At 41.4% G+C, this 27,622-nt stretch overlaps 1 protein-coding gene across 4 annotated transcripts in view; it reads right to left on the bottom strand.

The window, feature by feature from the left end:
- LOC125459831 (kinesin-like protein KIF24) overlaps positions 1-27,622 on the bottom strand; it is a 151,025-nt gene that overhangs the window by 104,782 nt on the left and 18,621 nt on the right. For 3 of the 4 annotated variants that reach the window (XM_048546750.2, XM_059649100.1, XM_059649102.1), the window contains 3 exons: positions 26,549-27,140; positions 22,984-23,173; positions 3,305-3,402 (listed from right to left, as the gene is read on the bottom strand). In XM_048546750.2, coding sequence (XP_048402707.2) covers positions 3,305-3,402; positions 22,984-23,173; positions 26,549-27,120 — 860 coding nt within the window. In that variant the 5' untranslated portion in view covers positions 27,121-27,140. Of the gene's footprint in view, positions 1-3,304; positions 3,403-22,983; positions 23,174-26,548; positions 27,141-27,622 lie in introns of those variants that run through there. The other variant, XM_059649106.1, reaches the window with a different exon arrangement.

Genomic DNA, 27,622 nt, shown 5'->3' with positions numbered 1-27,622 from the left:
GACTGATACAAAACATTTATTCAATTACTCATAGTTAACATAGTTAACTATGGTGGATTATGGCCCTTGAATCATTCTTCTCACTAGGATATATTTTTATTGTGAATCATGAACTATTTTCTTTAATGCCTGCCATTATTTCTCAACAGTGTTTTCTGATAAGCTTCCTTCTGAGTCCACTCCAGCCAGCTCAGCGCTCATCCCTACCCAATTACCCTTATTTACATTTAACACATTTGTTTCTGACCCAAGTTTGTCACTCTCAAACAAAATTCTAAATCGTACCACATTATGTTCAATGTTCCTTATGGGATTACTCACTCATTTACAGAACCTGCTTCCCTACACATTACCAGATCCAAAATGGCCTAATCCCTGGTTGGATCACAACATACTATTCCAGCAAATGTCCAGAATACATTCTATGAATTGTTCCTCATGGCTACCTTTGCCAATTTGATTTCTCCAATGTACACAGAGATTAAAGTCACCCATGGTTAGTATACCACTTTTTTTAAAGGTACCCAAATTATCTCATGATTTATTCTCAGTCCTACAGAACAGCTATTCTGAGGGGTTCTATAGATAATTCCTACCAGTGTCTTCTTTCCCTTGTTATTTCTTATCTCCACCATTATGGATTCGATATCATCTGATCAAAGATCACTTCTTGCTATCTTAGTTATTCCATTCTGTACCAACAATGCTACACCAACATTCTCTCTTTCCTTTTGAGAAGTGACATTCTCCTGACTATTTAATTCAAAACATTTATACTATTGTAACCATATCTCCATAATAATAATTCATACTCAATAACTTCTATTTGAGCAATTAATTAATTATTTTTCTAATTACTATGTGTATTTAAGTAAATCATTGTTAATTTTGTGTTTTTAACCATTTTTTCCCCATTGTTCCTGTTTACTTATGCTTGCACACTTAAAATGTATAATGAGGTAGGATAATTGAAGGACCTCACAAGACCCTTTATGCAAAAGAGATCATAACAATAGAATTCCCCTTTGGTTTGATAATGAGAAATCTGAGTGCCTACTCAGAGGTTAAAGAGGTATACTAAGAGATAAACTTAAATAAAGGCAATTATAAGACAATGAAGACAGGGTTAGCTTAAGTGGGCTGGAAAAACCAGCCAAAAAGGGTGAGAGTAGAGATGCAATGACAGACATTTAAGAACATATTTCGTAACTCTCAACAAGAAAATGTTCCATGGAGGAAGAAAGATTGCTAAAAGAGTTAATCAACTGGATAACTAAGAAAATTAAAAACAGTATCAAATTGAAAGAAACGTTTTACACTGTAGAATTTTACAATGGAGAGAGAAAAGAAAAGGGAAGACAGAGGGCAAGAATGATTAAATGACAAAAGGTTTCATGCTGCAAGGTTGTTTGTCCTGTATCAACTCCTTTTGTCTATGTTCCATAATTTCACAACATAACTAAAGTCTACCATCCCCGTTATCATTCTAATAAATCTCTGCTGACCTTCACAAAAACATTATTCCTAAAAGTGTGATGACTAGCATTGAGCGCAATACTCCAGCCAATTTGTACTGCCACCTTCAAAGATTTCAGGACACAAACTTGTAGATTCTTAGATCTTCCTGTAAATTGAACCATTTTGCTCACATTACCTCTCTACATTCATTCCAAAATGCTAGACTTCACACTTCTCTATATTAAGTCTCATCAACCATATGTTTGCCCATTTCATGTGTACATATGTCCTTCAAAGTTGGTTACTTTCATTCTTGATGTTTACGACTTTTTCAAGTTTCATATTGGCTGGTTATTGGACTCTATGGAAACGTCTCTATACTTTTCTGCTTAAGGATACCAGAAGACATGCATAAGCAGAAGAAATTACATAAGCATAGACTAGGTTAGGCGATAGGAAGTATGGGCAGCATTGTACAGTCAAGAGGGTGGGCATGTCGCCGAGCAGCACTGATATTTCAATGTCACACGTACAACGTGCTTATGTGGCAAACATGCTGCATGTTCTTTAAGCAAACAGTCATGCCTTAAAGTCAAAGGGAAGCAGTTTTTACTGAGATCAAGGTAATATAGGAACAAGAGATGTGGGTGAGCTCTCCCATGATCTTGTAGACAGCACAGAAGGCAGGAGGAGTTTGCAGTTTTGAAGGTCAAGATGAGTGACAGGACTCAAACAAGCATGATGCATCCTTCAGCAAGAATTGTAGTTCATCAGTCTTGGTGAAAGGCATGTTTTATAGCAGAATTTAGACTGAATGACAGCCCTGTGAGTGTGAGGTAGCAGAGACCTTTATGGAGAACAGAAGATCATTAACCTTTATCCTGCACTGCTGTGCATTGCTTTTAACTAAGAACACAATGTCAACCTGGTCTCAACCTACGACAAGGCTAGCAGGGTAGGTTTAATGACACAGCCTTCCTTGCTGGGGAAAAAGGACGGCTCTCACATCCAACCCACCAATACTTCCAAGTCCGCGAACTAAGGGGCTAACTTGCCCTTCTGCACATGTCCTCAGTGACGACTGATGAACAGCAGTCCTGGCTTGCATGTTTAAAGTTCCATGGAGCCAGGGTTTAAACATGGTGCCAGCAACAAGCATTTCCACCTCTCTGCCATATCATTCCACAAGACAAACGTTAGTTACATAATTAATAAGATGAAGAAAGGAAGGTTTGTGAGAAGAGGCAATACAGGCATAGCAGATCAGCTGCCATGAATCTCACTTGAAAAAAACACATTTGCCTGAAAATGGCAAAATTAAACCCACTACTCCACATTCTCAAACCTCCAGAACCACTCAGTGCTCCAAAACCAAAAACTGATTTCCCAAAATTCCACATCCCAGTTCTTTTTGCTCACTCCACATTATAAGTTTCCCAATACTCCCATACCTTAAACACTCTCCAAACTCTATCACCATTCCAATCTAGTACTTCACATTTCTACTGATATACATGTAGTGTAATTTGCTTTCTATACATTAGAAAGGTAATCATAAGATACAAAATGAATTCTAACTCTATAAATAATAGTCACAACCTCAAATTCACAATTTCAGAGAAATGCAAAGAGGTTCAGTTCTTTTGAGTTCTAATTATGTGTTCACATCTTCAGATCACTTTAACAAAGGTACTGTAATTGTTCAAGCACAAGAAATTTTTTACCCTGTTCATACATTATGCCCAGCATAGTTTCATAACATTGAACAGCACATGATCAAATTAAATCCATTTATATATGTAGGAAAGCAAATGATAGCAACAATGATGAAATAAAAGTAACATACCCACTGAAAACATGCTGGATGAGGGGGTAAGCAGTCTTCAAGTACACATCATAATTGGTACAAGTCTCCTCAAATGCTTCATCAAAATAAAAAACATGCTGAAAATGAACGAGAAGACTGGGCTCAATTTTTAAAAATAAAAATGAGGGATGTGAAACGGTCAGCGAAAAGGATTTCTATCTAAAAATGATAGCATTCATAAAGTATGAGATCCTACAGCTGATAATTTGAGAGAGCGGGATGCCACTTGAAGATCTAGTTAAAACAAGTCTTGTGAAAGGACCTCTTCACTCCAGCAAGTTGTTCAATAAAATAAACATTACAACTATGAATTCAGGATGTTACTAACATATGACTAAAAAATACTCCATGTGTACAACAGAATAAAAGGTAGACTGTAGCTGTTGAGAAACTGTGTGATGATTTGAGTACAAGTTGATCTGCTTAATCCATGCATGAAGTAGCTCTGTTGTGGACTTGGAGCACCCTCATAGATTCCTTGAAAAGAGGCTGTTTTAATTTCCTTACCAACCAGTGCAGAATCAGGCAAAATCACTTGACTTCAGCACAGTGGCTTAGTGGTTAGCACTGTTGCCTCACAGTGCCAGGGACCCGGGTTTGATTCCACCCTTGAGCGACTGTCTCTGTGTGGAGTTTGCACATTCTCCCTGTGTCTGCATGGGTTTCCTCCAGGTGCTCCAACTTCCTCCTACAGTCCAAAGATGTGCAGGCTAGGTGGATTGGCCATGCTAAATTGCTCGTTGTGTTGAGGGATGTGTAGGTTAGGTGGGTTATGGGGGATGGGTCTGGGTGGGATGCTCTGAGGGTCAGTGAGGACTTGTTGGCCGAAGGGCCTGTTTCCAAACCGTAGGGATTCTATGATTTTGGCACGACTCCTACTATCTACCTAAAATGACAACAGTCCTATGAAAGGGAGATTTCACGTTCTGCTTGCTTTGTTCAATCAAAGAGTCAAACATATTTTGGTCTTCACTCTGGCTTTTCTGAGGCTTCAACTAAGATCCTAGTGGACCAAAAGAATATCTCCTTTAAATAACAGCAATAGCATCCTGAAAGTAGAAAGGAACTAGCCCTGATGAGAGATAGCTGGAAGGGTCAGTGCTCACTAGTATGTCACAGAACACCTAGCTCGAATTAGGAGGAAATTTGACATTTGGAAGAACTGCATGTGAGAACGAATTCATCGCTTCTCAAAAATTTCATCTCAGCCTTCCCTTGCCAGTCTCAATTTCTTAGCGCCACCATAACTTGCATCATTAGCTGGACCTCTTTCTCATTTTAACCACACTCAAACTCTTCCTATCTTCTCTTCACACCACTATTTTTGAACATCCTAACATACTCAATACTATACATACCCCTCCTTCTTCACTTCACAATTCCCTTGGCATTCATCAATGCCAACTCTCATCTGTATTCCATCTTGCTTCTCCTTCTTCTCCATCTCAAACACCAGCTCAAAAAATCTTCACACAGTTTTGCAATGGCTACACTCTCTTATACAATCTTTCCATAGGAGTAGAGCCAAGGGTACATTTTCATGCCCTGACAGTGTGAGAATGGAGTCACAAAACCTGACATCCTTAAGCTTTCACTCACGAAGGGATTTGCCACTCCTTTCTTGAACCTATTTGTATTCAGCATTTTTGTGGGTGTGGAATGTCTTGTGTCACTTTCCATGTCTGCTGATATTATGGTTGCTATTATAAAAAGTGCAGAAAATTTATCTTTCCCCAATGTACAGTATTTTCATTTGCACTAGCATATTTTGTGAATGTTATAAAGAGGAGGTCAACCCCACACTGATAACTAAAACCAAAACACCTAGAGAGGCAAACCTCACCCTATAATCTGTTAAAAGAGCCCCCAGTCTGTTACAAAGGAGTGGTTAGATAAAGTAAACTCCTGACACTCTCCTCATTATCAACCAGTAAAAATGTATTTTTTAACTCTAATGGTGAACAATCTAACTAAAAACTATTAACAAGCCAAATCAACTCCTTCTAACTACTAACCATTCCTGAATAAAACAAGATTATAATGGTATGTTGTTCCAATAAATGCAAATCCAACTCATATTAAAAGAAAATTAGAATTTAGTTTCTCAAAATTACAGCCAGGTTACGTTTTCTGGAATGTTCTGTGTCTTCTGCAACAAATTCTTCTGTCAAGAATGCCTTCTCTATAGAATTCTTTTAACAGGAATATTAACTATTTGCGCTGTAGGTACCTTTAATTTGGGTGAAACCTACTCTAAGGCTTAGAGAATTCTGTGAGAGCCTGTGATTCTTTCTTTTAGAGCTGAGAGCTGTTCTCTTTGCAGATGACAGTTGGCTCTCCCGTGATTTTCCAAATGCCCTCATCTTTTATACCCATGGTGACATATCAATTTCTTACAATAGGATTGGTCCAATGTTGTCAAAACTACCAGATTTAAATTTAATTGGTTTTTGGTATCTAAGGGCCTGGTTTAAATTAATTGGCTAAATTTGAAAAACCTGCTGTCTTCGTAAAAACACTGCTTTGCCCGCTAACAGTATTGTCTTTTGCTAAAGAAGTTACAATTCAGGTATTCTGGACTCTGAAAACCCACAGATATCTCTTTGAATTGGTAAGCATAGAAAAAGCACATCATTTTTTAAAGGAACTGCACACTGCTTTCCCCATAGCATTTTACAAATACCAACATTTACAAACACCAAATTCTAATGTCCCGCTTTCTAATCCAGAAATACTCTACTCAACTTCGCAACAGTGAACAAGTTTAAAAAATGCTTTCCATCAAATTACAACCATTTCTGCTAAGTCTAGAAGGATGTTGAATTATTGTGGAGGATCATTATTATACCTTTTACTTTAACTTCTAAGAAACATTTCAATATCTCTCTGCAAACTGTTTTTATGCCCCTCACAGCTTGCCCTTCCATGTTTTTTTTAAATGTCTTCTGCAAATTTGACTACACTGCATTTGCTTCCTTCTCAGAGTCATCAATATACATTATAAATAGTTGCAGTCCCAGCAACAATCTCTGTGGTTGTTATCAACCGAAAAAGGACCCCGAATTCCCACTCGCTGTTGCCTGCCCATTAGCCAATTCTCTATCCATGCCAATATACCATTTCCAAGACCATGGGCTCTGATAAGCTTTTATGAGGTACCCTCTCAAATGCATGTTGGAAGCCCAAATACACACATCGACCGGTTCCTCTCCATCTACTCTGGTTGAGACTTCTTTGAAAAACGAACAAATTAGTCCGACGCAAGTTTCCTTCCATGAAGCCAAGCTGACTCTGCTTGATAAGATTATGATTTTTCAAATGTGCTACCATTAATTTCTTCACAATTGATTCCAACATTTTTCCAACCACACCTCTTATCTTCTTTACCATTTCACATGTGGGACATTATCAAAGCTTTCTTGAAGTCTTTCTAGACTACATGCTCTGCACTACCCCTCACCCACACATCTAGTCAGCTCCTCAAAAAGCTCAAACTTATAAGACAATATCTTGTCCTTACAAAGCCATGCAATTCTTGGTTAATTCTTGCCTCTCCAAGTGGAGATCAATTCTGTCAATCATTTCTTTCCAATGTTTCCCTGCCACCAATACCAGGCTCACTGGCCTACAGTTCCTTGGTTCCTGGCAACAATCTCTGTGGGTGTTATCAACCTGAAAAGAACCCCAAATTCCCACTCGCTGTTGACTGCCCATTAGCCAATTCTCTATCCATGCCAATGTACCATCTCCAAGACCATGGGCTCTTATCATAAGCTTTTATGAGGTACCCTCTCATATGTCTTTTGGAAGCCCAAATACACACATCGACTGGTTCCTCTCCATCTACTTTGGGCCGGGGAACATTTCCAATTTTTAAATCTGCTAAAATTGCTTATACTTCCCCATTCTCAATTATTATTTGTTCAAATATATCACTGTTTTCCTTCCCAATTCCCACACCTGCATTATCCTTCTCAGCCATGAATACACATACAAAGTACTCATTTTAATCTTCACCTACATCTTCCAGCTCTGCACATTTCTTTACACTTCCTTTACAAGTAAGAGCTCCTGGTGTTTTGAGCCCTTGGTATCTACTATAAGTTTCCCCTTTATTCCATATCAAATTCCCTACATTTTTTGAAATCTAGGGTTGTTGGTTGTTATTGGTCCCACACTTCACCTTCATTGGAACATATTAGCCCTGCATTGACATTATTTTCTTTTGAAGGGCTCCCACTTCTCTAAACTCCCACTTTTCCTGCAAGTTACTACTCCCAGTCCACTTGGCCAGGTCCTGTCTTATCATGTTAAAACTGGCCAGAATCTGGTCCATCTTTGTATTTCCTGTGGCTATCTTAAATCTTAGTGAATTATGGCACATTCACCAAAATACTCTTCCATGACACTTCTACCACTTGCCCAGCTTTGTTCCCTAAAATTAGTCAACCCTGCCCCATCCCTTATAGGATTAACCACATGCTTGCTTATAAAGCTTTCCTGGATACCTTTGAAGAATTCTTGTCCTTCCAACCTTTCACAATTTATGTATACCAGTTAATACAAGGGACGTTAAAATTCCCTATTACAATTCTCCCCGACAACGTGATTGCCCCTTCTTTCCTTTTAAGCTCTATCACATGGCCTCAAGTGAGGAGCCATCTAAGATATCATCGCATCTTATTGCATTAATTGATCAATATTGCAAGACTACCTCTTCAGTTATACCCTAATATGTTTTGCCCTGAAAAAGATTCTATACATCGGAATATTGAGCTGATTTCAGAAGGTCGGCGCAGATTCAATGGTCTAAATAGCCTTTCTTCCCCCACACTGTATGGATTCTCTGAGTCTATGACTGCTGTGTATTCACCTTCAGGCTTCTCTGCAGTAACATCCTTGATCCTTGTATCAAGAGACAACTCACCATCCTGGATTTATGTCTGTGACCATAAAAATGCCTCTGTTCCCCTAACTATTGGATTGCCAATAACTATTGTTCTAAGGGGAACGACTGCTTTATATTCAGCCCATCCATGCTCCTCATAATCTTAAACACCTCAATCAAAAACCGCCCCCCCTCAACCTTCTCTGTTTCAAAGAAAATGAGTTTATCCAGCTTCTCTTCATAGCTGAAATGATCCAATCCTGGCAACATCCTGGTAAATATCCTTTCCACCGCCTGCATTGCAATCACTTCCTTCCTAATAGCATGGTGACTAGAACTGCAAATTGTACTCCAGCTGTACATTTCCAACTTGACCTCCCTGCTTTTCTAATTTTACTTATCATACCCCAACATTCTTACCTACATCATTTACAAATATCACAAACCATCAGGGACCCAGCACTGGTCCCTTTGGCACACCAGTGCATGCTGGACTTCAGTCAAAGAAAGAGCCTTCTACCGCCACCCTCTGTCACCTGTCTCTAAACCAATTTTGGATCCAATTTGCCAAGTAACCCTGGATCCCATGAGTGCTTTTTCAGTTTCCAATGTGGGGAAATGTAAACAGGAGAACATTTTATGTCAACATGTAGATGGGACTACAAAGGACAATGCACTGCTGAACCTATTTCTGAGGAAAGTTCTTGTCAAATGGCCTTGCTGGAATTCATACCAACTACATCAACTGCACTAATCTCATTCAAACATTCGGTCACCTCCTCAAAAATTTCACTACATTTGTTAGGCATGATTCTTTTTGACAAATCCATGCTGACTGTCCTAAATTAAATCTTGCTCCCCTAATGGAGATTAATTTTTCCTTCACTATTTTCTCCAATAGCTACCCTACCACTGTTGTTAGCCTCATTGGTCTATGCAAATATAGTCTATACCATCATTCATGCAAAGTGGAATCACATTAACTGTCCTCTGATACGTCACTTTTGAACAGAGACAATTTCAAAATTTGGTCAAAACATCCCTGCAACTTCCTCAACTAGCACAGCACACTGGGATACTACTCATCCTCATCTGACGACTTGTCCATTTTCTTTGTGTGCCAAAATCTCCAATACCCCCTCACTTCTTATATCAATCTCCTCAAGAACTTCATGTTACATCTCCTCAAATTCTGAACTTGCATCCTCCTCCCATGTAAAGACAAACATAGCTGACTCAGTTAACATGCTAACAATGTCCTCTTGTTTGGTGCACAGCTTGCCCCCTTGGTCCTGAATAGACTCCACTCTTTCCCTGGTTATTCTCTATCCCTTGATACACTCAGAAAACCTTGCGATTCTCCCTAAGCAGTGCATTTTCATATTTTTCTTTGCTCTCCCACTTGCTTCCTTGATTTCCCCTGCACTTTCTATATTCCTCTAAGGCCTCAGTTGTTTTGCTCCTTTTGTACCTATTTTATCTCTTTCAAAGAAACAAAGAAACCTGCAGCATAGGAACAGGCCCTTCGGCCCTCCAAGCCTGCGCCGATCAAGATCCTCTGTCTAACCTGTCATCTATTTTCTAACGGTCTGTGTCCAGTTGCTCCCTGCCCATCCATGTACCTGTCCAAATAGATCTTAAAAGACACTAACGTGTCTGCATCTACCACCTCCGCTGGCAACGCATTCCAGGCACCCACCACCCTCTGTGTAAAGAACTTTCCACGCATATCTCCCTTAAACTTTCCTCCTCTCACTTTGAACTCATGACCCCTAGTAATTGAGTCCCCCACTCTGGGGAAAAAGCTTTTTGCTATCCAGCCTGTCTATACCCCTCATGAATTTGTAGACCTCAATCAGGTCCCCCCTCAATCTCCATCTTTCTAATGAAAATAAACCTAATCTATTCAACCTCTCTTCATAGCTAGCATCCTCCATACCAGGCAACATCCTGGTGAACCTTCTCTGCACCCTCTCCAAAGTATCCACATCCTTTTGGTAATGTGGCGACCAGAGCTGTACACAGTACTCCAAATGTGGCTGAACCAAAGTCCTATACAACTGCAACATGACCTGCCAACTCTTGTACTCCATACCCCACCCAATGAAGGAAAGCATGTCATGTGCCTTCTTGACCACCCTATTGACCTGCGTTGTCACCTTCAGGGAACAATGGACCTGAACACCCAGATCTCTCTGTTAGAAATAATGGGAACGACAGATGCTGGAGAATCCAAGAGAATAAAATGTGAGGCTGGATGAACACAGCAGGCCAAGCAGCATCTCAGGAGCACAAAAGCTGACGTTTCGGGCCTAGACCCTTCATCAGATGAAGGGTCTAGGCCCGAAACGTCAGCTTTTGTGCTCCTGAGATGCTGTTTGGCCTGCTGTGTTCATCCAGCCTCACATTTTATTATCTCAGATCTCTCTGTTCATCAATTTTTCCTAGGACTTTTCCATTTACTGTATAATTCGCCCTTGAATTTGATCTTCCAAAATGCATCACCTCGCATTTGCCCGGATTGAACTCCATCTGCCATTTATCTGCCCAACTCTCCAGTCTATCTATATTCTGCTGTAATCTCTGACAGTCACCTTCACTATCAGCTACTCCACCAATCTTAGTGTCATTAGCAAACTTGCTGATCAGACCACCTACACCTTCCTCCAGATCATTTACATATATCACAAACAACAGTCGTCCCAACACAGATCCTTGTGGAACACCACTGGTTACAGATCTCCAATTTGAGAAACTCCCTTCTACTACTACCCTCTGTCTCCTGTTGCCCAGCCAGTTTTTTATCCATCTAGCTAGCACATCCTGGACCCCATGTGACTTCACTTTCTCCATCAGTCTACCATGGGGAACCTCAAACGCCTTACTGAAGTCCATGTATATGACATCTAAAGCCTTTCCCTCAATCAACTTTGTCACGTCCTCAAAGAATTCTATTAAGTTGGTATGATATGACCTTCCCTGCACAAAACCATGTTGCCTATCACTGATAAGCCCATTTTCTTCCAAATGGGAATAGATCCTATCCCTCAGTATCTTCTCCAGTAGCTTCCCTACCACTGACGTCAGGCTCACTGGTCGATAATTACCTGGATTATCCTTGCTGCCCTTTTTAAACAAGGGGACAACATTAGCAAGTCTCCAGTCCTCTGGGACCTCACCCGTGTCTAAGGACACTGCAAAGATATCTGTTAGGGCCCCGGCTAGTTCCTCTCTCGCTTCCCTCAGTAACCTGGGATAGATTCCATCCGGACCTGGGGACTTGTCCACCTTAATGTTTTTTAGGATACCTAACACTTCCTCCTTCCTTATGTCAACTTGACCTAGACTAAGCAAACATCTGCTCCTAACCTCAACATCCATCATGTCCCTCTCCTTGGTGAATACCGATGCAAAGTATGCGTTAAGAACGTCACCCATTTTCTCTGATTCAGCACATAACTTTCCTTCTTTGTCCTTAAGTGGGCCAATCCTTTCTCTAGTTACCCTCTTGCTCTTTATATATGAATAAAAGGCTTTGGGATTTTCCTTAACCATGTTTGCCAGCAATATCTCATGTCCTCTCTTCGCCCTATTAATCCCTTTTTTCAGATTCGCTCTACATTTCCGATGTTCTTGCAAAGCTTCATCTGTCTTCAGTCGCCTAGACCTCATGTATGCTTTCTTTTTTCTCTTGGCTAGTCTCACAATTTCAGCTGTCATCCATGGCTCCCTAATCTTGCCTTTTCTATTCCTCATTTTCACAGGAACATGTCTCTCCTGCATGCTAATCAACCTCTCCTTAAAAGCCTCCCACATATCAAATGTGGATTTACCTTCAAACAGTTTCTCCCAATCTACATTCCTCAGATCCTGCCGAATCTTGGTATAGTCGGCCTTCCCCCAGTTTAGTACTCTTCCTTTAGGACCACTCCTGTCCTTGTCCATGAGTATTGTAAAACTTACGGAATTGTGGTCACTATTTCCAAAGTAGTCCCCTATTGTAATATCAACGACCTGGCCAGGTTCATTCCCCAGCACCAGGTCCAGTATGGCCTTTTCCTGAGTTGGACTACATACATACTGCTCTAGAAAACCCTCCTGGACACATCTTACAAATTCTGCTCTGTCTTGACCCCTAACACTGAGTGAATCCCAGTCAATGTTGGGAAAATTAAAATCTCCCATCACCACCACCCTGTTTCTCCTACACCTTTCCATTATCTGTTTACATATTTGTACCTCTATCTCACGCTCGCTGTTGGAAGGCCTGTAGTACAGCCCCAGCATTGTTACTGCAGCCTTCCTATTTCTGAGTTCTACCCAAACTGCCTCACTGCTTGAGTCCTCCATGGGGCCCTCCTTCCGTGCAGCTGTGATATCGTCTTTAACCATTACTGCAACTCCTCCACCCCTTTTACCTCCCTCTCTATACTGCCTGAAGCATCGATATCCTGGGACAACTAGTTGCCAGTCATGCCCTTCCCTCAACCAAGTCTCAGTTATAGCAATAACATCATACCTCCAGGTACTGATCCAAGCCCTAAGCTCATCTGCCTTGTCTACTACACTTTTCGCATTAAAACAAATGCACCTCAGACTACCTATCCCTTTGTGTTCTCTGCTCCTCGACTACTATTCCCTTTAGTCACACTGACTCCATTATCTAGTTTCCTACAGGCTTTTGTTTCTACCTCTTTTCTGTCCAATATTTGGTTCCCTTTTTTCTGTCCTGAAATTACATGAAATCCATGGTTTTCTGCACTTGTTGCTCATACATTTCATCCTTAAGGAAATATGTTGAGCCTGTACTTCCCCCAGAATCTTTTTGACCCCCTCCCACTGTTTTGTCGTCAACTTATCCTCAAGTAGCTGTGCCCAGTCTATTTTACCAGATGTTGCTTCACTTTTATAGAATTTACTTTACCTCAGACCAAAATCCTTTTTTGCAGACCATCTTTCTCCTTTTCCATTATAATATTATTATGGTGTTGGGGTCACTCTGGGGAAAATGTTTCCCCACTGTCACCTCAAAAAACCTATCCAGCTTCTTTCCTTAAAATTAAATGTCAGCAGTGCATCATCCCTTGTAATCCCATCTACATGTTGATATAAAATGTTCTGTTGTATACATTTCAAGAAATCTAGCCCCTCTAAACCTTCTCTGCGACGATTATTCCAATTAATATTGGGGTAGTCGAGACCCCCTAACATAATTAACCTATTGTTTTACATGCCTTAGTGAATTCACTGCAGAGCTACTCAACTGCTCGCTGATTGTTTGGGGGCCTATGATACAGTCCAAACAGTGTGACTGTGTCTGTTTATTCCTAAATTAGACCCACAAAGCCTCATTTGATAGCCTGAGATATCATCCCTCCTACAGTAACTGACTCCCTATCTAATAACGCAACACCACTCTCACTTTTGCATTCTCTCCTGTCCTGCAGGCTCAACAGTTCCATATGTCAATCCATACTCTTGTCTTATCTGTTTTACCTCTAATACTCCTGGCATTAGAGGCCATCCAACCTTGCTCCATTCCCTTGAAACACCACAAGAACCGACTCTGCCTTGGTTCCTTCTCTGAGTTATGCTGTGTCACTACTGACTCAACGCACTGTGTCCCCAACAGAACTAGTTTAAACTCGTCTCAACAGCACTCGCAAACCCTTCCACAAGGATGTCAGTGCCATTCACATTCAGGTGCAGACCATACCACTAGTCAAGGTCCCACCTTCCCCAGATGATCCCATTGATCCCGAAATCTAAAACACACACTCTTGCACCAACTCTTGAGCAAGATAAACCTTGCATCCAAATGATATATTCTCCTCCAGGTAGTTCACCTACACGGTGACAGTCACATTCTTGTGTGACCTCATGTTATAGAAAATCACCACAGGAAATTGCATAATAACACCTCAGGAAATTGCTATACTTGTACCAGAAAGTTCGCATTATCCAAAAAAAAATCCACTGTTCATTAATCATGTTATAGCCAATTTGCATTAACAAAACACGTCACAGCAGAACTAAGATAACAAAGTGTGGAGCTGGATGAACTCAACAGGCTAAGCAGCCTCTCAGGAGCACAAAAGCTGACGTTTCAGGCCTAGACCCTTTTCTGATGATGGGTCTAGGCCTGAAACAAAGGCTTTTGTGCTCCTAAGATGCTGCTTGGCCTGCTGTGTTCATCCAGCTCCACACTTTGTTACCTTGGATTCTCCAGCATCTGCAGTTCCCATTATCTCATACAGCAGAACTAGCTGTCTTTCCATACTCGCCAATATGTGGCAGTGAGAGTAATCCTGAGATTATGCCTTTCGGGGTCCTACTTCTTAATCTACCGCATAACTCCAGAACTCTTGACACAAGACTTCACCCCTCATTCTACCTAGCTCATTAATACTAATGGAGTATCCCAACTTCTATCTTACCACCCCCACCACCCTCAGGATGCATTGCAGCAGTTATGTGACATCACTGACCCTAGCAGTGACCCTAGGCAACACACCATCCTGGAATGATGTCTGTGGCAGCAGAAATACCTATCTGCTCCCCTAATAGTTCAATCTCTTATCACAATTGCTCCTGCTTTTTACTTCTTCCCCTCCTGCACAGACAGACAGTTTGTGCTGACAGAATCTTGGTTCTGACTACATTCCCTTGAGGTACCAGTAACCTCCTCAGCTTCCAGGGCAAGAAAACCGATTTTGAGAGCTAGACCACAGGGAACTCCTACACTACCAACCGCGTGCTTCCTCTCCAAGGACACCCAGGCTCGACTATAGCTACAGAAGAGGGGCAGACAATCGGCCAAAATGACCACCTTCACGGCCCACTGCCTGGACCTGTTCATTGCCTGCCAGGCCAGGCCCAAAAGCAGACCCACAAGGAGATCCACCGAGGTGCCTGTACCCCTCCCCACTGCATGCCCAAAGATCAGGATCATGAGGCTGAAGTACAACCAAAAACAGAGCAAAAAAGGTCCTTCAGGTAACTAGAAAGAGAGTGCAAACATCCACAACCAATACACATATGGTCCACAGACTCCACAGTGCCACAAAACAAACAGTTGGGCTGGGAGTCTGTGAACTACCACAATCCTGCAGTTGCAAGGGACTGCTGCCTCCAACACCCTCCACCCCAGATCCCCAAGGGAAAGAGGGAAGACTCCAGCATAAAGAACCCTCTGCTCAGGATCTTCACTGCCCAGCAGTAAGTAGGCACGCCAAGGCATGTCCAGGCAGTGGGTGAAGCAGAATAGGTGGATGGTGTGCAGCAGCAGTCTATACATAGTCCGATGTTTTGCTTCCCTAAAAGACATACAACATATATCTGAGGTGACTCAGGTTGCGGGATACAGACATCAGGAAAGCACAGGATCCTGGAGACAAATGTGAAATTCCGTCTGGACAGGGGTATGCACTAATGGGATTCTAACACACACCTCAGCATCCTCCAAATGGTACACAACATTGGGTCCAAGCACTGCCGTTTTAAGGCATTGGAGGACAGTGGTCGCAAGCTGGATTATTTTTCTATTCATTTGTGGGATGTGGGCATCACTGGCTGGCCAACATTTCTTGCCCAACCTAGTTGCCCTTGAGAAGGTGGTGGTGAGCTGCCTTCTTGAACCGCTGCAGTCCACCAGCTCTAGGTTGACCCACAATATCCCTAGGGAAGATTCAAGGAGTTCGACCCAGTGACAATAAAGGGATAGCAATACATGTCTAAGACAGGATGGTGAGTGGCTTGGAGTGGAACTTGGAGGTGGTGGTGTTCCCATATGTCTGCTGCCTTTGTCCTTCTAGATGGAAGTGGTCGTAGGTTTAGAAGATGCTGTCTGAGGATCATTGGTGAATTTCTGCAGTGGATCTTGTAGATCGTACACAATGCTGCCACTGAGCATTAGTGCTGGAAGGAGTAGATGCAGTGCTAATCAAGTGGGCTGCTTCGCCCTGGATATTGTCAAGCTTCTCGCATGTTGTTGGGGCTGCACTCAGCCAGGCAAGTGGGGAGTATTCCATCACAATCCTGATCTGTGCCTAGTAGATGGTGGACAGGCTTTGAGGAGTCAGGAAGTGAGTTATTCGCCGCAGTATTCCTAGCTTCTGACCTGCTCTTGTAGCCACTGTGTTTATGTGGGGAGTCCAGTTGAGTGTTGGATGTCCATTGCCGCCCTGCCTACCAATTCCTGTGGCAGCATCCAGCCCAGGCCCGTCACCCAGCATGGCCCTCCCTTCCGCCAGCCGCTTGAACCCAAAATTGTGGAGGTGCAGATTCCCAAGCCACGGCTCTATGACAATAGCTGCTACTTCTGATGGCAGGTAGACCTGACACAAGTCAACCACGTCCCAGACATTGATCAGGTCCTGATAAAAGGCAGCCAAGATCCTGAGGGCAGCTGCTGTTGCAAGGTGGCTGTTAGTTTGTAGGCTACCCTGATATTTAGGGGTCCAAGTAGTCTTGTCATCTCTGGTATGTCTCTGACATAATGTGCCTAGTGTGTTTGGCTGTGTTGTGTCTTCTTATTGTGGCCTGTAGGTATTAGGGACGCCTCCGAACTAACAACCACCTTGCGACAGCAACTGATGAAAGTAAAAGGATCCCATACCTACAAACAATAAAACTAACATAACATACCAAATACCATGCAAGAACTGTGAGAAACATTACACCCGCCAAACTGGAAAAAAACTGACAATAAAAAGGATACACAAACACCAACTAGCCACCAAGAGACACAACCAATTCTCACTGGTCTCGACACACACGGACAAAGAAGGGCACTAATTCAACTGAGACAACACATCTATGGCACAAGCCAAGCAGAGGCATGCCAGGGAATTTCTGGTGGCCTAGCATTCCAACCAGAATTCCATCAACAAACACATTGAACTAGACCTGATAATACAAACCACTGAAAAACTGAATTGGAAGTGATGTCAACCACCCCAGCAAACCAAGACAAATAAATAATAAGCTGGACAGAACACCAGCGTTTCACCGAAGACGCACTGACAATGTTACCAAGCAGGGTGACAAAACATCTGCAATCAAACACAACCAGCTTGACAATCAAGTCGACATCCTGAGGAACTGGAACAGTTTCTTTAAGCCTGCCTTCAAAGTTTGGACTGCTAGATCACTGCATCATCGATGGCATGGAGCAGTCCCTATATGACCATTTGACTCAAATTCACTGCTGATAAACAATATTTTTGCATTAATTTTTGCACTTGTTGGCAGTGCGGGCATTGCCCCACCATCGTGGCTATGTCTGCATTCAATCCTGGCCACAAGATATTACTTCATTTTGGAAACTACTGGATGACCCTGGTGGAGTTCAGTCCACAACTAGCAGCAACATTTGCTCAAGACAATCACTCTTCTTCCTCACAATAAAATGCTATCCTCTACAGTGAGCTAGTCTTTCCAGGTGCAAAAAGGTTTCAATTCTGGTTGTGATGGCTCTCTGGTTTCCTCCAACACCACAAGGATTGTATCTTTCTGTGTCCAAAGTCTGATATTGTCAGGTGTGACTGAAAGTGTGTCCAGAAAATTTAAAACAATTATGGATACTTCCAGTGACGGTATCAGCGGTGGTGTATATGCCAGCAAGAGGCAAATCAATGCACCTACCTTTGCTATTTGGCCTCACAGATGGTGTTCCAACTTGTAATTATTCACACTTAGTATTACAGCCCAGCGCTGAATTCAGCCTGAAGCCATGGGCAGCACTGCCTTGTCCTTTTTAAGTAGACTTAGTTTGTGGTCCATTATAATTCTAAATTTATGTTGGAAAAAAGGTATTGGTGAAACCTCCCAACTCCAAATATGACCTTCCTTGTTTACCTGGGCATATTTACACTCCAGATGAGCCAAACTTCTGGATGCAGATACTATGGGGGGGGTTTCTCTCTGTTGGGTCTCCTATGAATTAATACTATCCAGACGCCGTATGGAGAGGCTTCACATGTCAATACCAGATCTCACTTGGGATCACAGTGTGCCAACACCTTAGAGGATGATGAACAAAAACAAAGTTGCTGGAAAAGCCCAGGAGATCTGGCAGCGTCTGTGAAGCAAAAAAACAGTTAATGTTTCGGGTCCGGTGACCCTTCCTCAGAACCAGATCTAGGCCCTTAAGGTCCCAAAACGTTAACTCATTTTTCCTTCACAGATGCTGTCAGACCAACTGGGCTTTTCCAGCAACTTTGTTTTTGTTCCTGATTCACAGTATCTGCAGTTCTTTCGGTTTTTACCTGAGAGCTTGACAGCTGTTTATTCACTTCTCTGAAAGCTGTGGTTTGGCTACAAGGCCATTTCCAAGGCTGACCCTTTTTTAAGAGTTGATGCAAAAGGTGCCAGGATGAGAGGCCAGGTTATGTATTAACTTTCTATAATAATTACAAGGGAAAAACCTAAGCTTTGGCACAGACATGGGAGCCAGGGCACCTTTGACTGCCCTTACTTTATCTTCCAATGGGTGTAACCTGGTCTTTTCGACTCTGTGGCCCAAGTAGGTCACTTGGGGTGCCTGGAACACACATTTTCCCCTTCTAAGGCATAGACCAGTCTGGGAGAATCATCCATGTAGTTCTCTAAATGATCCTTATTGGTGTTCCCTCTTACTAGTACATCATTTACATAAAAGGCAACCTGGGGGTCAACCTTGTAAGAAGTTCTCCATCATCCAGTGAAAAATTGCACAGGCTGATATTCCGAATAGCTGTCTCATATACTACCACAAACCTTGATGGGTATTAATTGTAGCCTAGTTCTGCAAATTCTTATCTAACTGCAATTGCATGGTTTATATCCAGCTTTGTGGAAGACAGATTCCCTGCAAGCTTTGGGTATAAATCCTCAATGCAAAGGATTGGACATTTATCCAGCTGCATAAAGCAGTTTGTTTAAAATCCCCACAAAAACAAACCAACTTGTTGGGCTTCTCAAAACAGGATGACTGGTGCTGCCCATTCCGCAAACTGACTGATTTGACGATTCCTTTGCTTTCCAGCCTTCTGATTTCTACCCCTACTTTTGCCCGTAATGCAAACACTAGGCAGCCCTTGCAGAATCATGGAATTGGTTCCTGGTCAGGATGCAAGGTGGCCTTTGCCTCCTTTGATAGTCCCAAACATTCCTGAAAATCTTCCAGTTACTTAATTGGGACTTCACTCAGGCAGACATTTTCTAATTGAAAAATAATGAGCCAATATAGGTCAATCTTGCTCAATCAATTTTGCCCCATCAAGCTTGGGCCTGAGCCTTTTACTACAAGCAGTGGTAACTGAACCAGCTGTTTCGCATAAGAAACTGGAATCAAAGTTCTACCCTTAATCTGTAATTGTTTCTTGGTACAGGTTCTCAATCTAGCCGAGGTCTTGCGCAAATTTATGGGTTGGAGTCCACACTGAATTTTGTTAAAGACTGGTTCTGCAGATGCTGAAACTGCTGCACCATATCAACCTCCATTAGAATCTCGTGATTGGTTCTGATTTGAACATTGCTAAGCAATTTAGCTGCTCCAAACGAGCTCTAGGCGGACTTTCCAGGGTCTGCACTCTCCTGGATACCAGCCGATGAGTTCTCTTACTCAGTTTAGGTCTAGTGGGACTTTTTTGCCGTCTCGAGTCAACATATTAGCAGCAACAATGATGGCTTACCGGCTCAGATCCTGAAGAAAACGTTATCCAATTGGCTGAGGCTTAGCTTTGTTTTCAGGTTTTGCTGTGGACTGACCTGGTGTATCTCTGATCAGGATATGTCATGAGTGAGGCCATGCAATTACTTTCACTCAGGCAGTGTTCCCCAAGCTCAATGAGATTGCCAAGGGTATCCACTTCCATTGGAATATCCTACAATTCATTTGCTCTACTTGCTGCATTTTCCAGTAATAGTGTCTATTTGAAGTCCAGTTTGGCTTCAGCTAGAAAGTGCTTTTGCACGGTTACATCATTAAGCCTGCATACCAAGCAGTCTCTCAGCACCTCATTCAGTGCTAAACCAAAGTCACATGCCTCTGCCAGTCATCTTAAACCCATCAAAAATTCTAATACGGATTCCCCCGGTTCTTGAATTGCCAAGTAAAACTGGTCATATCTCAGAATCAGAGGCGGCTTGGGGTCATAATATTCCTTAACTAAATCTTTAAATTCTTGGAATGTTTTAGAGAAAACTCCATTCTGAGGAAGAAACATTAACTCTGTTTTCTCCTCCACAGATGCTGCCAGACCTGCTGAGCTTTTCCAGCAACTTTGTTTTTGTTTAGAGAAAATTAGCCTTCTAACAACTGAGAAAGCTGCGGGTCAACAAGCCAGCAGTAGAATTACTCATTGCTTTTCATGTGTCTGGAAAAACAATGTATTCTTTCAACACACTGGGCCCAGTCTTTGACAGCAGGATTGAACAAGTCAAGCAGCACAAACAATGGCATGATGCCAGAAATGTTTACTCCAACTTAAAGATGACTGTTGAGTGAATTTCGTTTATTGATTAACGAGGTGAGGGCATCACTGGCTGACCAACCTTTATTGTCCATCCCTAACTGCCTAGAGGGCAGTTCAGCGTCAAACACAACGTTGTGGGTCTGGAGTCACACGTAGACCAGACCAGGCAAGGACGGCAGTTTCCTTCCCTAAAGGACATTAGTTTTACTGACAATCGACAATGGAATCATGGCCATCATTAGATTCTTAATTCCAGACATTCTATTGAATTCAAATTCCACCATCTGCCATGATTTGAACCCAGGTACCGGAATGTTTTCTGCATTTCTGGATTGACAGTCCAGCAATAATACCACGAGGCCACTGCCTCCACAAATTTCTTCCAAAACATTCTTTTCTATTGTTGCCATTGAAATAACTCCAGAGAGGTCGGTATCCTGTTACCAAGTCACCCTCTACTTACACATAGACAGTCCTTAACACTGATCCAACTCCCTCAGAGCCACTTCTCAAGAGTTCTTATCTATCAGCGAGGGCTTTTTGATTGGATCAGGTTAACAGCCCAAGTCAGGGAACTCATTCTATGATGTCAACTTGGCTGACCTCATTACAATTACTAGAGTCATCACTCCGCGCACCTCCCCCATAAGGTCAAACTCCCAAGTAAGTGTGACCAAAAACACAGTTTTTACATTTCGCAGTTCTTTCAATTAACTTCGAAGGGAAACAAAGCTGGAATACTCTCACCAATCAACCCACAATCTTCCTATAATGGCACAATTTGATTTTTTTTCAGTCTGTTCAGTAATTCCGAATTGCTTGACAGTGATCCTAGTCTGCTTTACAGAGATTCTAACTTGTCAAAGATGCTAACATAAAGCAAGACCACATTTGTTGCTCGTCCCCAACTGCCCTTGAGCCAAACGGCTTGCACATTTCAGAGGACAAATAAAGAATCAACCACATTGTTGTAGATCTGGAGTCACATGCAGACTAGTCCAGATAAGCATAGCTAATTTCACTCCCTAAAGGGCAGTACTGAACCAGCTGGGTACTTCTCACAACAGATCATCATTTCATGGTGACTATTATGAAGAATAGCTTTATATTCCAGATTTATTAATTGAATCAAAATCTAAGCACTGTCAATGTGGAATTTGAACTAACATCTCCAGAGCATTAGATGGGTCCTTTTGATTACTAGTCCAGTAGCATTACCACTGCTCTAACACCTCCCCATAAGTGCTTCATTCTTTTGCAGTCTACTTCATAGTGATGCTGGTCTGCTCCACACTGATCCTGACCTGCATCACAGTAATTCTCCACTGATTTTTTTTAAAAAGTAAGATATGTCATCTATCTGTCAATGCTTTTTGACACAGCTTGTTAGTAATGACCAATCAAATTTTTTTGTGCTACTTTCTGGGATCCTACTAGATGTAATTATACACTGATTTTACAACATAAGTACGAGAAGAATAATACAAATTGTAAAAATGACGCAGAATCATAGAATCCCTACAATGCAGAAAAGGAGGCCATTTGACCCATCGAGTCTTTGCTGACGCTCTGCAAAGCATCCCATCCAGACCCATCCATCCCCATAATCTCTTATGCATTTCTTTTTTAAACTATGGCTAACTCATCCAACCTGCTCATCCCTAACCTCCAGGAAAGCTGTTTTTAAGCATGGCCAATCCACCTAACCTGCATGTTTTTGGACATAACGGCATAGTTTTAATAGATTTCCAGGAGAAAAACAAACCCCTCATGGATTACAAATATGTAAAGCAAAATACTGTGGATGCTGGAAATCTGAAATAAAAATAGAAAGCGCTGGAGAAATGCAGGAGGTCTGGTAGCATCTGTGGAGAGAGAAAACGAAGTTAACAGCTCGAATCCAAGTGACTATTCTTCCGAACTGAAGAGAAGGAGGAGGAGGAGGAGTCAGGTTCAAAACATTAATTCTGTTTCTCTCTCTACAGCTGCTACCAGATCAAATATGCAATATACAGATAGATGAGAAAAAGTATAGCAGAAATATACTGTCTTGACCAATTTAAAGTCACATGCAACTGTTCACATTCTAAAGTATACCTGTGAGGATCATGTTAGACCACATGCTGCAGTTCAGATGGCTCATCATTCAATCCTAACTCATACAGCCTACATATTATCATTCTACTTATCAACAAAATATTGATCATTTATTTTTTCCCCAGCAAACTGAAACAACTTCCATACCACATCTTATATTCACTGGCCAAAATTTAAAATTGAAGGAATTAATAAACAAAAACAACAATTCCTACTTGTTGGAGGTACTGCTTCAAATCAACCGCTTCTTTTTTCTCATGAATAAGGACAGATTTATTTTCTTCCACTTTTGCGACATCAATTTCTCCACGTCTCACTTCTCGTACTCGCAATGGTCGCTTTCGAACACAAACATGGATTTTTTCAGTCTCTGTCCACGTCTGTGCTTTCCCAGGACTCGCAGGCCTAGTAATAAAAATGCAGCAATTACATAATAATTCTACAAAAAAAATCCCCTAGCACCATTACGACTGTGACTAGACTTCAAAAAAGTAACCTGTGACAAACTTTGGGCGTAGATACAGTAAACAGTAAGAAACCTTTGACAGAGGGATCAATGATTGGGGGATTTAAAGGTAAGATGCAAAGGAGATGTGAGGAAAAACATTTTCACAGAGGGTGGTGGGAATCTGGAACTCACTGTCTGTCGGAGTGGTAGAGGCAGAAATCCTCCTAACATTTAGGAAGCATTCAGGTGTAACCTTGCAATGCCAAGGCATACAAAAATTTGGGCCAAGTGATGGTTGTTGTTGACTGGCATGAACGAAGAGCCTTTCTCTGTACTGTCAATCTCAATGACTCCAAGAACATGGCTGAAACAGTAAATGTACACTTTGTCTCTGTCTGCTTTAGAGAGAGGGATAAATCCTGGAACCTCTGACCAATAGCTAATGTCAGCAGTGAAAACTTTGACAGACAATGTGCACAATCTTGCAGACTATCCACATTCAATAAATGACAGGTGGACCTTACATAAGAGGGCTCCCCCACAGTTTTTCTTCCCTGCATTTCACCATCATCCTCCTACCTTGCATAACATATCCTTCTACAGACTGCCCCAGGAGACTTACCTAGATTTAGGGCATGCAAGCTTTCCCTTCCACATGTGCCACCTGCAATACTGGCAGTGGTGTGGCATAGAATCACTGGCCTCCAATTAGAGCTACTAGCTTAGTGTTTGGACATTTTCTGGGGAGGGACCAAGTCCAGTTTCATGCAACTTAAAGATCATTGCCCAAAATATACCCAAGGTGGCAGCAGAGTAGCAGGTCTGTGTTGGGACTCCTGAGCTCACAGCTCAAGCGTTCCAGTCTTTTATCTCTCCTTTTTACTGCTGGTCTTTTTCTTCTTCACTTTTTTTCATTTTTTTTTTCTTTAAAGTCCTTTGCGATGGGTTAATCGGCTACATAGAGAGCACAGGCTGTGCGTAGAATGGCAGCAGGAACCTGGCAGTCTGAGGTTGTGGCAGGAGGTGATGACATCAGCAGTAGATGCAGTACATCTCAGCAATTGGAGGTAGCAGCTCTTCCCAGGCCCCTCTTAGCCAGAGACGGTGCAGCATGGTATAAGCCTCCCAGCATACAGAAGCAGTGGACGAGGCTCCTCCCAGCAACTGGAGGCAATGGCATCAAGAATGAGGCTCCTCCTGGTGACTGATGTGAGACACACAGGCTGATCAAGACTTCAGGCCATGGTGGGCCTGGGTACCTGCTTTGGTGATTCCAAACACCTTTACAGAGATAAAACTTAGACTTTAAGTTCTGGACATTTTTCTTACCTTTGGCTTTCTTTTATTTCTGCCTTTTTAAAAAATTCTGATTATGTAACCAAGATGGCGCCATAGGGTGGCCACTTTGTACACTTTCACAGTACTCATATTCCTACAAATAAAATCTAATTCCAAAGTCCATTACAGGGAGACATGCTGGCTAAAACAGACATGGACTTGTTCCCAACCTTTACACTCAAGTGTAGGGAGCCTAGATTTAGATTATCAGGCTGGATCATACACCTAGACAAAATGAACTGTAATTTGGAAAAACATTTAATGGATCAGAGCTAGCAACATTTGCAAAAGGTAAATCATGTTTGACTGGTTTCATTGAGTTTTTTTAAACTGAAGTAAATGGGGTGAAGGGTCGATGTAAACAGTGCAGTTAATATACATATGCAGTTCCAGAGGAATTCAAATGAATTGCCACGTAACACTTATTAGCGAAACAGATGCAAACTGAATGACAGCGTACTTGCAGTAAGGATACAAAATTAGCAAACAGAAAGACTACAGTGCTCACTTCCTTCTGATTGTAAAGGAGGATACAGTACTGTCCCCATAGGTTGATACCCAAATTCCCACACTTTTTGACATACATGTTAGTGTACACAAGGCATCATTTCAAAGCTTATAGAAGGCAGAAGGAAATAACAGCAATGAATTCTGGTTATTGAATATTTTTAAAATTGACTTAGATTCTTGATTGACAAAGTAATCCCAAGATTGTACACGGTAGACAAGCAAATAGAATTAAGACCACAATCAGATCAGCCATGATCTCAAAAACTGAAACTTAAGAGGCCAAATGGCATACTGACTGCTCTTAACTTGAAAGCTTGTACGAACAAACTCAGAAACATAAATCGACAGCAAGGCAAGTAGTATCTGATTTCTGAAGTATCTGAAATATGCAGACACACATCAGATGGAAAAATGATTATGGGGGAAAATACAAATTAATGTTATAACTTCAAGGGGTTGCAGAAAAAGAGATGCAATTATACATAAGCAACTTGAAAAGGAGGCATTATGCTGAGGAGGCTGTCAAAAGCATCTTTGGCTTTAAATCAATAGAAACATAGGACCTAAAGAAGTAATTCTAAACTTTTAGAAAACACAAGTTAAGCCCCTGCTAGAATATTGTGGCCAATTCAGAGTATCATGTTCTATAAAGGATATAAAGACATTCAAGAGGAAGTATATAAAACTTACAAGATTGGTACTGGAACTTCAGTTATGTATGGAGACTAGAAAAGTTGGGGCTGTCCACATTAAAGCAGAGAAGGTTAGAGGGAGATTTAGCAACCGTGTTTAATACCACAAAGGCTTCTGAGAGTAAATAGTGCAATTAGCAAAAGAACGAGAAAAAACAAGAATTTTTTTTGTTCTTTAGGGAGCTGGAATACATAACCTGAAAGGTTGTACAAGCAGATTCAACAATAGTTTTTAGTAGGAAATTGGAAAAATATTTCAAGGAGAAAATTTCACCGGGCTATGCAGCAAGTGCAGAGAACCTTTTAAGATTAAAGTACAGGTAAAGAGGTGAATAACTGACATTGCACTATGAAAACTAAGCTTTCATTATTCCATCATTCTAAGAAAGCTCGGCTTTTTGTCCCAAAACTTTTGGACATATCTGAAGATCCTATTGTCATTTCCTGCGATGGACCGAATCAACTACCCAACATAAAAAGTATTCTAATTACAGAAAATGGCTTTAGCCACTGCACAGCAACAGAAATATTATAGCAGATAAAGAGATGAGAAATCTGGTAACGACATAAGCCTGTGGAATTTCCACACAATATACCTTTTGCTGATGTCAATTATATCTACCCCTAAATTCAACCTATTTCCCACAAAAAAATCATATGTAGATTCACTGTCCCTTAATATTAAGATCACATTCATATTCAGGTTTTCCTGAGTTTTGTAAAATGAGTTTTATAAAAATTCCAGAACTAGAAATGAATGTGTGATCAATTTTAAAATTATCGATACAATACCTTGAGACTGAATGTGGTAGTCCATAATTATATCCTGAAACATGCAAAATCGTTTTTGTATTTTGAATTGTTGAGTAATTATCCTCCTTCTCAGGAAGAGAGTGCATTTCCTTACGACATAATTTGACAGGTAGCTGGTCAACTGGTGAAGGAGGTTTTGACAATCCTGAAGGAGTGTCCTGAAGATGATTTTCACAAGATGATAGCTGAGGATGGCTACTGGGTTCAGAAAGTTGACTGTTATTGCTCCTTTCATTATTGGATATGCACTCAAAGTTCAACTGACGTCGAGGGCCAGGCTTGACTTTCTCCACAAAGACATTAAGTGCACCTGCCTGGGAGCATTCAGTACTTGCACTGGTATCGTGGTCCTCATTTTGTACAGCTTTTATAATTTGAATGAGTTGGAATAATCGTTTTTGATCACGCATATCGTGCATCCCCAGCACAGAATAATCATTCACGGTCAGCTTAACCAGATCTTGCGACTTCAGAAAACCCATTGCTGTGACGCGAGTGTAATACTGCGCCAATCCGGCTTCACGCAGACATTCGTACAGACACGAGGACATTCTACCAACTTATGTTGCCACTAGAAAAGACAAATGCAGATTAGATTTTCAAGTTCTGTATTATTTTGGGAAATTTTTGCTAAACATTATTTTCAAGCTCTTGGTCTGAATAAACTGGTGTCTCCCGAAAAACAAATGGAATAGAATTATATAATTTTACCATTAAAATATTTATGCCTTTTCTAAATAAGTGTTCTCACCAATGGGAGGAATTGGTACAATTAGGAACGGAAGCATCACTAGGCAAATTGCTTTCAACAAAGAACTTTTCAGTTAACAGAAAGGGGAGACTTTTCTTTCATGTAGTTAAACTTGATTCAGTCCCATTTCTGAATATGAAAAAGTTGTATAGTATCCTTAAGCTTACCCAATATTCATAAATTAAACAGCAAATCTGCTTTCAGAGTAAATAAACCCCAGATATTGCAAACAGTGGATTGTGAATACAAATATAGTACTGATAGAAACAATCTTAAAAATGATTAACTATAGCTGCTCAGTA

Source organism: Stegostoma tigrinum, chromosome 1 (genome assembly GCF_030684315.1).
Source record: "Stegostoma tigrinum isolate sSteTig4 chromosome 1, sSteTig4.hap1, whole genome shotgun sequence".
Taxonomy (NCBI): Eukaryota; Metazoa; Chordata; class Chondrichthyes; order Orectolobiformes; family Stegostomatidae; genus Stegostoma; species Stegostoma tigrinum.
Note: the sequence above shows the minus strand (reverse complement) of the source record. Positions and strands in the feature narration are given on the sequence as shown.